At 35.0% G+C, this 13,001-nt stretch overlaps 1 protein-coding gene across 3 annotated transcripts in view; it reads right to left on the bottom strand.

The window, feature by feature from the left end:
• Window positions 1-13,001, bottom strand: part of AKAP9 (A-kinase anchoring protein 9) — a 171,666-nt gene that overhangs the window by 29,494 nt on the left and 129,171 nt on the right. For all 3 annotated transcript variants that reach the window (XM_013963121.2, XM_013963119.2, XM_013963118.2), the window contains 7 exons: window positions 12,425-12,637; window positions 9,622-9,854; window positions 8,551-8,670; window positions 6,815-6,991; window positions 6,092-6,196; window positions 999-1,151; window positions 466-645 (listed from right to left, as the gene is read on the bottom strand). In XM_013963121.2, coding sequence (XP_013818575.2) covers window positions 466-645; window positions 999-1,151; window positions 6,092-6,196; window positions 6,815-6,991; window positions 8,551-8,670; window positions 9,622-9,854; window positions 12,425-12,637 — 1,181 coding nt within the window. The remainder of the gene's footprint in view (window positions 1-465; window positions 646-998; window positions 1,152-6,091; window positions 6,197-6,814; window positions 6,992-8,550; window positions 8,671-9,621; window positions 9,855-12,424; window positions 12,638-13,001) is intronic.

Consider the following 13,001-nt stretch of genomic DNA (forward strand, 5'->3'; position numbering starts at 1 on the left):
TAAAATTAATGGATGAAAGAGAATTAGGTTTTATTTGGTTTTTACATTCAAAGAGAAACTGAAAAATAACAATTTTGCCCTTTAAAATTCTAGCTTAACCACTATGAAAAACAGTATGGAGGTTCCTTAAAAAAAGGAAAACAGAACTACTCTATGATCCAACAGTTCTATTACAGGGCATATATCCAGAAAAGGCAAGAAGTCTACTTTGAAAAGTTACACACACCCCAATGTTCACAGCAACACAAATTACTATACATAAAAAAGATAAGCATGAAAGGATCACTGTATAAGCAGGGAACTCTGTTTAATATCTTACAATAACTTATAATGGAAAATAATCTGGAGAAAACTAGGTCTGTTTGCTGTACACCTGAAATTAACACCATAATGTAAATCAACTACTTCAATAAAAATAAAATTCTCATTTAAATAGTTTCATATAGTAATTTTTAATTAGTGTACCTTGTTATCTGTTGTCATTTTAAGTTGATGCTGAAGTTTCATAATTTGCTCATTCAATCGGTCAATTTCTACCTCTTTTTCTTGCATTATTTGAGCAAATTTCCCAAACAGTACATGTTGATCCGGATTAGAGATAGCATCAGATTCCTTTATGATAAATCCCAGTTTCTCCATTTCATCCTAGGAACAAAGATAACCATCCCAGTTGATAGAGCATTACATGTGATCTTTAGACCATTCTGTCAATTAACTCTTACCAAGCTATAGCACCCAAAACGTTCAAAGCTACTATATAATTATTGTAAATCAATAAATCTTAAAATGTTTTGATAAAGGTCTCCAAAATTTTTCGTATCTGATGAATTCAAACGTTTATGTTGGGTTGAAGATAAACTCTATGTAAATCCATTTGCAGCTATTATTCTTCTGTTAAGCATTATGTAGCAGCTGGATTTAGCAAATGCTTACTACGACTATACAAGACAAAAAAAACAATGAATTATTTAGAGGCAAACTTTTCCTTGAGCAATTACCTTAAATAATTTGTTTTCTTGTTCAAGTTCTTGTAGGCGGGTAGTAGATTCCTTTTTCTGTATTTCTAACTGCATATGTAGTTGCTGGACTTCTTCATTCTTATTTTCCAGTTCTTCTCTGAACTGTTCTAACTGCTCTTCTAAGTTTGTGATCTTTGATACCAAAATTATCAAAGGGAAAGAGAAAAACAACTGTTCATATAGATGTTTATTTGCCCAGAGAGAATGAAGCCTGCTGGATTAAGCTCTACAGGACGCATGCTTAGAACAGGTGAGCCATGAAAACAAAGGAAAGGGGCTTCTCTAAGCCAGCTATAACTGTGGTTTCCAGACATTTTCAAACTAAACACTTTGTAACTATCCTTCCTTCAGAGGAAGGCTACAAGGAGCCATTTCCTACCAAATATTATCTTCTGATAGAGCATAAGAGAGTCATGAGAGGAAGGGAAAGAATCCACATTCTTAAATCTAATTTTATGTTAAATTAACTGCTATCAAAAAGGCTCAAGAAAGCTGTAGAATTAAGTCAGTTATTTTAGCCACCAAGTGAGACTAACTCGATTTAGTCCATATTAATACTTAAGGTTTGGCAGCGACATGCCTTATTTGGGCAGAAGGGAGCAGAGGCAGACTCTAAGATCAAGAGATACTTAGGTCTGACATACAGAAACTTACAGAGTTAAGTTAGTAAAATCATTTTAGGAGAAAACTAGAGTGTTCCCAAGCGTAAGACAACTGAAATTCAGCTCTGAGCACAGATTACCACTAATGGTAAAGCAACTGCTCTTTAATAGTTATATGGAGATTGAAACTAATGGTGAATAGTAAGAGCTGATTGTATTTTAAAAATTGGGCTTGCTTGAGGACAGGAAGAGTTGTTTACCTCAATGCTTTGCAAGTTCTTAGTACATTTTTAATGAATGGATTTTCAAATGTTTATTTATCTAATGATCAAAACTGCTGCATTAAGACCAACCTAAGATACAAGGGCAGCATTTAGCGGCAGGTGGCCCAGAGAACACTTATAAAGCATTCATCATCTTAGAACTTGAAAGGGGGAACATTCTGATGACACACCAACATGTAGTCAGATGGAGGAGGAAATGGCAACCACTCCAGGATTCTTGCCTGGAGAATTCCATGGCCAGAGGAGCCTGTAAGGCTACAGTTCATGGGGTAACAAAGGGCTGGACATGACAGAGTGACCGAGTACAAGCAGTCAGAATTATATCTTAGCACTAGCAAAGCAAAGGCCTTCAAAATCATTTAAGCTAATATTTCTGTAACAGAAATCGTATTTATAGTAGTGATAAACAGCCATCATTCATAGCTTCCCTGATGGCTCAGATGGTAAAGAATCTGCCTGCAATGCAGGAGATTCAGGTTCAATTCCTGGGCCGGGAAGATCCTCTGAAGAAAAGAATGGAAACCCACTCCATATTCTTGCCTGGAGAGTTCCATGGACAGAGGACCCTGGCAGGCTACAGCCCGTGGGGTTGCAACGAGTCGGATGTGACTGAGCAACTAACGCTTGCAGGCCATTTCCTGTTAAGACACTGCATGATATGCTTTATACGTATTATTTTTTAAAAGCCCTGTAATGACTTTATACATCTTTATTAGGATTATCTCCATTTCAGAGATGAGGAAGGGAGTCACTGAGACAGGAGTCCCTTGTTCTGCAGTCACAAGGCTAGTATGTGGAAGTCACTTTTGAACCTCAGGAGTTTACCTCTGGAACCTGACATTCTTAACTATTATTCATCCTACTTCTAATAACTAATGTCTAAGACCTACATTTAAATAATTTTCTTTAATACTGGTATTAAACTGAGTAATAACACCTGAAATATAGTTATTAGTTGCACACATATAATTATCAGGTTAGTCTCCTGAAAATTGTGATGATTATACCTTCTTCAAAGTTACCTAATAGATGACATTTACATTTCTTCTATCTTCTATGACTACTTTTGGTGACAAGGTATTATTTCAACACATACATAGATATTTAAGCTCAAAATTGCTGCCCTTGCCTGTCTCACCTCATACTTATTTTCTTTTTTGATAAAACAGTTTACGGTTAAATTCTTAGCCTTAATATTCAAAGTGTAGTCCCAGGAGGAGAATTAGCATCACATGGGAACATGTTTGAAGCACAGATTCTCAAGCCTCACCCAGGGCCTACTGAATCAGAGTCTTCATTTTAAAATGATCCCTAAGGGGATTCATAGCGCATTCAAGTTCCAGAAGTACTCATCTAAAGCACTAACATTCCCATCATGAGCAGCTGAACTTGAGGTATCAAAATAGAGACTTCAATTCCCAAAATGACACTGTGAGGCATTCTTTCCTCTTCTCAGCCAGACTTCAGTTTTGGTCCCTGGCTGTCTTATTACTGAGGCTATGACAACCAAGAACCAGAAAAATATTCTTAAGGTTTAAAAATAGAATGGCAGCTTTTTGGTTTAACCTTGTTTAATTTAGCTACCAAATGATATCTAGATTGTCTGGATTACATTAATTAGCACCTATTTGTGTTTTAAGAATTTTTTTTCTTTCAAATGTGTACACACACGGGCTACACACACACATGCACGCACACACATACACGCGTGCTTCCCAGGTGGCACTAGCGGTAAAGAACCCTCCTGCCAATGCAGGAGACATGAGACACAGGTTAGACCCCTGGGTCTGGAAGATCTCCTGGAGAAGGGCATGGCAACCCACTCCAGTATTCTTGCATGGAGAATTCTATGGACAGAGGAGCCTGGTGGGCTACAGTCCACGGGGTCACAAAGAGTCGGACACGACTGAAGCAACTTATCACAGTCCAGCACATATATACATATATACATCCTAATTAGACACGAGATTCCTTGAGATTGGTGCTGGTTTTAAAATGGGACAGTGGTGGGTGCTCTACAACAAATCCTGAATGACTGTCTATGATAATTTCTCATCAGCAAGGCAAAACGTGCCCGGATGTTTTGGCAGTAAAGCATCACAAAGCTCCAGAATGAGAGAAATTGAGGAGGAATTCTTGTTCAGCCACTTACTGTGTGAACATGAGCAAGTTCCTTAACCTTTATTAAGATCTGGTTTACTCAAGAATAAAGTGGAAACAGCAAAAGAACCTATCCTCAGGGAGAGCATGAGGTTAAGGTACAAGGCATTAATTAAAATACCGACCACGTTCTAGCACAGACCTCAACAAAGTTAACTATTATTATTTATTATTGTCATTTGTAAGTTAGATCTCATTGCTGCTGCTGCTAAGTCACTTTCCTTAAAACCTATACTACTGAAAGCATCTTTTTCTTGAATTCTTCTATTTCTCTCCACATTATTCTCCTTCTCTTATACAGCCTGAAACCCTTATCTTTTAAGGTTTTCTTTTCTTTCACTCAGATTTCTAAATATTATAATAAACTTTTAAAAAAGTTGTACACAAATTTAGGCTATGAGAGTAGTGGGAAGTATCTCAAATATAACAACACATAGACATCCTACGTTTATACCGTCAGATATCTGAAAACATTTGTCTAGTGCAGGAGAGAATGCTTAAGAAGTTATTTTCATTAAAAGATATGTTTCAATTTTACATCCCTATCTTTCAGTCTCCAGTTACTGAGTGACTGGGTTCTGATAGAACACGTGTCACTGTTATTCAAAATTAGTAGACCAAGTTTGTTGTTTAGTCACTAACTTATGTCTGATTCTTTTGTGACCCCATGGACTGTTGCCCGCCAGGCTCCTCTGTCCATGGGATTTCCCAGGCAAGGATACTGGAGTAGATCAAGGTTAGCTGTCAGTTTAATTCTTTACTCATTCAACAAGTCTGGCTCTGTTTCATCTGTAAAAACTGGTAGCTAGTTGATACAAGCTCTCTAAGGTCTCTTGCAATTCCAACAAATATAATTCTAAGTAAGCAGGAGACAGTTATTGGATCCTTACTTCAAGAAATTAAGCAGTTAAGTAGTGTTAAATAAAATTCAAATGACAACATAAAATTTTACTATATTTAATCAATTATTTCTGCCTTGTGACAAGTTTTGGAGTCCCATCTTTTTAGAAAGCATATCATCTATTTGACTATTTAGTGTAATAGAAATCTTTAAATGTTAATTCTTTTTGAAGCACACATCAACAAAAGTAATTATATGTCAACAAAAGTGTCCCCAGTCACTGACATGAAAGCCAAAAAATAAGATAAGTAAGAATCTCTCAGATAAACATTAGTTAGTACTATGGGATAATGCGAAAATAATAATTTTCACGAAAATAATCATTTCCATTATTTATATAGATGACTTTTTTCTTCTCTAAACTACAAGTTCTCTGAGCTATAGTTTTAGGTGACATCTAAATCAATCTTTTTTTCAAAGTACTCATTAACATTTATAAACTGTTTATACTCAATAAATACACATCAAATGTTCTGAGGAAATAATATGGAAAGAGATAAAAATGCAATTGAAACTTCTGAAACATTTAAAATGATATGCTATAGCTAGATAGTAAGGTACAATATGCTAGAGAAAAAATGATGAGAGACAAAGATTCAAATAATTAGGACTTGAAAATGATGGCTGTTTTAAAAGTGCATCTTCTGGTTTTCTTGGGGTAGGGGGAAGGGAGGGAGCACAAAAACATAAAAGAACTTTATAGAATTAAGAACATGTTTATTAGTACACTGTAAAAAGGCACTGCTATCTCCCAGGGAAATATATAACTTTAGAAAAAACAAACTCCACAGGAAAGCAGCAGTAATTCAAAGCCTATGGCAAGGCCAGGAGGAAGATACTTCCTTGTGCCCCAACACTAGTCTCTCTCCTCTCGTCTTGATTTAATTCATACTTACCAAACTGGCCACCTTTTTGTCCTCGAAACTCCCTCCTCTGTCAAGGCCACTTGCCCCTCTTCTTCATTCCAGTTTACTCGTTCAAATGTTTACTGTCTTCAACGGCAACTTAGGCAATGAGCTAAGAAACAGTCTATATACTTTGGTTTCACACCATAAACTCCATTCTAATCAAATTAAATTTTCTAAAGTAATTCAAGCCACATTTTGTCATTAAAAATAAACTCACCTCTTTTTCCTTTCTGTCTATGGCATCTCGCTCTGCCTGCAATTGTATCTCCAGAGACAATTCTGCTTTAGCTTCTACAGCTCCAAAGTGTTTCCGGTCCTCTACCTTTAAATACATAAAAATTTTCTCAGAATTTCAGACATTAAATCCTAATTATCCATTTTAATTGGAGAAGTAACAATTCTGTTTCTTGAATTAGAAGTAGTCTACATTAGTGAATAATCAAAAGTTACAACATTCACTCTTGAATGCACTTTATATAAATTAAAACAAGAATGCCTGACAATCTTAAAATTCATTTCTCAGGTAAAATGAAAGCTAACCCCTCATCTCCTCCACTCCCAAATGTCCTTTTCCTGCTTTTCTTTAGCATAATAGGAACAGATCTCACTGCTTCTTAGTCTGGGGCACGGCATCAGCCTGAATTGGTGCCTACAGATTTTCACTTGGCTGTTATTTTAGAATCTTATTAATGCTTAAAAGGGTAATTAAGTCTTCTGGCTTAATTAATCTTTCTTAATCAGGACTCAGTATGCAAGGGATATTTGGAGAAAAGAATAAACAGAAATGGTTATGATGTTAATGAAGACATACAGATGCATTATGCAATAATATCAACAGAGTCCTTAGTAATTTTTTTATGTAAATAAACTGATGTTCATGTAACTAAGCGTAATCTGTACTAAAACACTTGATAAAATTAACCCAAAGAAAATGTCACACCTTTTGAAAAGTGTCTGCACTAACGAGTAAGGCTTGCTCCAGCTCTCTTACTCTGAACTCCAGTTTCTCAATTTCTTCATTCCGCTCCTGTATATCCCTCTGAAGCTGCTCTTTAGACAGCAAAAGCTCACTGCACTTGTCTGTTTTTTCTTTCAGATGATTTGTTAACTGCTCAACCTGGAAATATAATAATAAAAAACTGTGATGTTAAAATATGTAAGCATGTTAGTAATAAATCTATCCTCCTTTCAAATTTTTTTAAATACTATGCTTAAGTTTTTTTTGATAAGGATGGCACTATCACCTCCAACTATAGCAGCATTTTCTGAGTTGATGCATCTAAGCAGCACTAGTTAAAGAGAAATAATATTGCTTTCACCAATTCTTTTAAGAGCTCTGTTAAGACTAAGGTTTTCCCTAGCTAGCAGGAAAAAAATAAATGCATTTTTGAATAATGTTGAGTTGTAAGCTCTAATGGCACAACCACACTAAAACCTAATAAAGAAAACAAGTTTACACAGTACTTACATTCATATGTGAGATACAATGACCTAAAAAAACTTCCACGGATTATACTTTTCTTTCCACCAACCGTTTATCAACACATATATACAGTGGTTCTAATATACCATAGGGACAGAAGGGAACTGGGGACCCTTTTCCAATACAGTTACTTGGAAAAAAGTAACTTTTCAGCCCACACATTCCACCAGCCTAGGAGAGGGATCAGGATGCCAGGCAGTGCAAGGGACCCATGTGCCCCGAAAAAGTGATTCGGTTAAGAAGCAGACGGAAGGATACAGGAAAGATCAATAAGAGAGCTTGTGAAATTAGTTCTGCTCAAATGAAGAGAGAAAGCTTATTTAAAAAAAGAAATATGATGGTAAGAAAAAAGAAACTCTACCCTATTTCAGTGAGATTCTTAGAGGAAATCATCTAAAAATGGTACTTCTTCCTTAAAACATTAAAAGAAATGCTAGCTCACCTACAATTAGAGGCTGAGAAAGGACAGTAATAAAGCCTGAGGAGAAGCCTGAACAATAAAAGGTGGGCTAAGACTTGGAGTGAGGTTAGAGGGGGAGACGATAAAGCAGGCACAGCAAAACGGCGCAGTGCACTGTTAACAGCTAGATGTTTCTTTTTTTGGGTTTTTGATCCTGAGAAAATCAGAAGCTGGAGAATCAGATCTGGCTAAAGAAGGAGAAAACAAATGGATCACAATGTTTTGGAAGAAAATCAAAGACGTACTTTCTTGTTAGTTTCCTTAAGTTTTATGAATGAGGCAAATCACCCTTTTTAAATGTAAGGAAACAAATAGCAGGAAATGATGAAGTTCTAGAGCTTAAATATTCTTTTGAGGTTCAACAAACACACAGCTATTTTTCAAAATATAGAATATGTCAGGAACACACCGAATGACTACAAACTCGGTGGGGATTGCTAACTTTTCTACTGCTCCAGTAGATAACGCTTTTCTACATCAGATTCCTTCTGGCTTTTTGTTTTAAAGATAACTTTTGTTAAATAAGACTGTAGATAACATTTTATGACAATGAGTTATAGGTATTTTATACTTCTTTGGTATCTTTACCTTCTCATATTGAAGTAATATTTAAGTTTCTGATTTTGAAAACTGATATACAACAGAAAGAATTCAAGTTTTTAAAGATATGAATCTTATTTTATACATAATATACAAATTAATGCATGGAAAACAATATCAATAAAAACATTACCTCTCTAGTTTGGTGTTCACTGATAGGCTGGAATCGAGGCATGACCTTAAGTTGTTGTTCTAGTTTTTGTATTTCCTGTTGGAATACATCTCTCTCGTGTTCTCTATCAACAGCTTGCTCCTAAAGAGTAATAATGATAGTAACTGAAGAAATAATATTTATTGACGTTATTATTTCCCTTACTTCCCTTTAATTGTAGGTACAGTTGTCTGTTTGAAGATGAACAACTGATGATCACAGAAATGCTCCAAACCAAAAAGGTTTAAAAAGGTAACACTTGTTGCATGGTACATAGCGGCTACTAGTAAGGCTCCTGTTGTATGATACATAACCTAGGGCTCTTCAGCAAAAATGCAAGCACTTAAATGTTATCTGAAGCACGACATTTTTTTAAATTCAAGTAATATGAAATACAAAATGAAATTTAAATGGTCTCCTTAAAATGAATTTACTTTTTCTGCAACAAAGGAGGACTCCCAGTATTTAAGCTATAGTAGAACAAACTGTGTTGTAGATACATTTTTTTCATTTTAATCTAGGTTTTTTTAAATACCTAAAATTACAAAGTGTGTTAGAATCTGATTCTCTGATCTGTGAAGATAATGTAAGACCTAAATGAAACTCCAAAGAAGAAAATCCACATGAAATTAGAGATTTAACATCTTTTTTGGAAGACAGTAATGACAGCATGAAAACAGTTGTAGTTCACTGCTTCCAGGGCACACTGTTACTTGTGTGTATACATTACGTTTTATGGGTGAAATGGTGGACAATTAGCTCTTAGGATCCTTACTTGCTCTGACTACCAGTTCAGAAAAAGACTAGGACAAGTTTCTTAACTATGAATCTGGAAAGGCTAACTGGTAGGGCTTATTCATAATCTGTTTGTACTGCTTTTAATTCTGAAAGCTGCATAATAAAAATTTTTAATTGAAATAATACTTTTGAATTAATTAGATGACACAGATAAAAATAGTAGAATTTAAGTCTTTTCATAATTTAAAATCTACAACATAGAATAGCAGCAAGTAGCATTCCAATGAAAAAATTATTAAACTGAAGAATACTTACATCTAAAAATTTTCTCATTTTTTCTAACTGCTTTTCCAGTGCTTGGTTTTGTTGTCTTAAATCCATTAGCTCAGCATTTTTTTCCTGTTCCAGTTCTATAAATCTACTGACTTGTTCTTCAACATCTATTTCTAGAGCTTTCACTTGTTTTTGAAGGTCATCACGCACTTTTTCAGCTTGACACTGTACCTCTAGTTTTTCCTTCATCAGTTTTTCTGTCTCCTGTAGTAATTCTGTTCATGAATGCAAAAATATACTACATTAAGTCACAATTAATGATGTTGTGATAGGGAAATCACCAATAACTATGCTCAATTTTAACTTCATGAAATTAAGGGGCTGAGTTTCATTTCAAAAACACGTACAAAAGGAAAATACTCATTTGAAAATATCAGAATAACATATTCCGATATAAGTAAGCAAGCTAGTACCAATAAAATCATACAGAATTAACAAAAAGAATTATGTCCTATCACTAAAAACAATAAAAGAACACAGCAAATGACCCCCTCAAAGTCCACTTTCACTACAAGGAAACGAGCAAAATCTAACCAAATTCAAGCACAGAAATAACTCACCTCAGGCGAAAATCAATCCATTCTAAACCTGTAAAGTCATTTTTATATGCATATACAACACACACGAAAATCAAATACTGTAAATCTTTAACCAAGGTAAGTGAGAGTTACAGAAAAGAGGCATAACCAGAATCAGAGTTTCCTGTTAGTCTTACTCCTTATTTGACCCACATTCCCAAGTTAGTCTTACATGTTCACGTGTGTGTGTCAAGGGAAACCTGACAGGTATGAGAGGCAGTGTGGTGCTTAGGCGCAGAGACTGTGGGTTACCGTCCCAACTCCACCACTTCTGACATTTAATATGATGTCCTTCAATTTCCTTGTATGTCAAATGGGAGTTAGTAACAGTACTGACCTCTGAGTTATTTCCCCACAATAAGTTAATTTACAATATGTCAAATAAGTTAATATATCAATGTGTGAAAAACAGTGCCTAGACTATGTAAGCACTACATATACATGTAAGTGTTAGCTATTATTATTATTAATCATACAATAATAAATTTTCTACAGCAAAGTAAAACAATTCTCTAATGAAGAAAATGGAATGAATATAACTCCAGAGTCTTTACACTAACTGGTCTGTCAACACAGTACTCAGGAATCTACAGAAAGCAGCTTTCCTTTTAAACAACACTGATTTAGATGTTAATACAAAGTAATCAACCAGAAAGTCTCTTCACTGAATTTCACTGATCTTGTTGATACCGTCATCTTAGATACTGATTTAGGAAAGAGTACTGTAGAAGTCATAGGTTGGGAGAACTTAATATATTCGTCAAAGAAAATAACTTTTAATTTATATTATATTGCCTACCACTATTTCATCCATTTTCTTGAAAAAAACTGAAATAGTCTTAAGCTCTGTGGGAATAATATGATGATAGTCACTATGAATCTCAGTTTTTAATTCCAAATTTTTATTGTAAGGAAAGTTTTTTTGTTGTTAGAAAAATTGTAAGTATGAAACACAGCAGCAAAATTAGAGATATGTTAATTGACTGAAAAATCCAAGGGTCACCCAATGGCCATGCAACTGTGCAAACACACCTGCTCCAGCCGCTGCATCGACTGCAGCATCTACTAGTCCTATTGGGAAAAAACACACACACACAACAGAACATGGTGATTTACGTGCCAGCTACTTCCTAAGACAGAGTAATGCACACACACACAGAACAACTAGGAGTACAAGCTGAACATACTGACTGTCACAGGTCACATTTTGAGGTGTACTCAAATTCCTTGAATATTTCACACGCACAATAAATATACTTTGCACATGAAAGATGCCAACCCTAAACCTGTATGAAATAAATCTGAGCAACGAGAAAAGCTTCACCATATTATAAGAATGTATGTGGTATCTCTAAATTGATAGAATTTAATTAGTGAAACTACACATTTATAATTCTAACTGCAGGTATAACATAAAGGCGAAAGCGAAAGTCACTCAGCTATGTCCAACTCTTTGCAACCCCATGGACTATACAGTCCATGGAATTCTCCAGGCCAGAATACTGGAGTGGGTAGCTGTCCCTTCTCCCAATCCAGGAATCGAACCAGGGTCTCCTGCGTTGCAGGCAGATTCTTTACCAACTGAGCTACCAGGGAAGCCATAATATAAAGGTGACAGGATATGACTAAAAGGATTTAAAGTTCCATTGTTACAAAGACTGACACCTATTTTTAAACCACTAATTACCTAATTTCTCATTTGAGAAAAGATTAGAGGTTATCTGTAAACTTATTTATTCTTTGAACTCCTGCTTATATTCAACTAAATGTCAGCCTGCTTCTAACAGCCTTTTCAATCTATTATCTTGCAGGCTGAAATCCACCCCACCCTGCTCACAACTAGTGCCTGATCAGTGCTCTTAGTTACTTAATCCAGGCGTACATTTTGCTGCCTTTCTGCAATTAAAAGAACTAAATCTCATACAACTTAAAAAAAAATCCTGCTTCATTATATCCAGCTTTCTCTTTAGGCAGAGGTTGAGGAGATACAAAGAATTATCTTTCCTGTTATCATATGCCAAAGGAAAAAGGAAAAAAAAACCAAACCTGATTCCACATGGTTGGCTAATAAGACAATTACCAGTAAGGTAAGCTTTCTTATTATTTTTCAATCCCTATAGAAAACATAAATTATGGCACTGAAAGGGGAAAAAGAAGTCATCTTGAACTTTTAAGTAACAGTTCATATAAAGTCGAGAAATACGTACGCTGTTCAACGGGGCCTGCCTCTGCTTTCATAGCCTCCTTCTGCCTCGACAGTAATTCTCTTTCTTCTTGGATCTGCTGTTGCTCTGCTTCTAGTTCTTGTAATCTATTACCTGCACATAACAACTCCTGCTCAAGACGATCTATTATATCAGTTTTTTCCTGAATTTGCCTTTCAAAAAGTGTTTTCTCATCTGCATAGCCATCAATGACACCTATAAAATAAAGAATGCAATTATTATTTCAAATTTTGCTATTATATATTTATATAAATAAAAAAGGTGTACTGTCAGTAAATTTTAAATCATTTCAGCCTATTAAAAATCTTAAATCAATTTGCTGCTCATAATAGTAGCAACTATAATATGTTCAATATAGTATTCTTATTAGCCATTGTGTTTAAACATGAAATTTCTCTGAATTTTCTCTTACTTGTTATGCTAATTTATCACATCATGTTGGTGTAACATATTTTATTAAAGAGATAGGTTCCTGGAAAGCTTAATATAAATCAAACGCCTGTGAACTGAATCACATTTTAAATATACTAGAGAAAGTTGATACTTTAAGTGATTCTAG

The sequence above is a fragment of the Capra hircus genome, chromosome 4 (assembly GCF_001704415.2).
Source record: "Capra hircus breed San Clemente chromosome 4, ASM170441v1, whole genome shotgun sequence".
NCBI classification, from domain to species: domain Eukaryota; kingdom Metazoa; phylum Chordata; class Mammalia; order Artiodactyla; family Bovidae; genus Capra; species Capra hircus.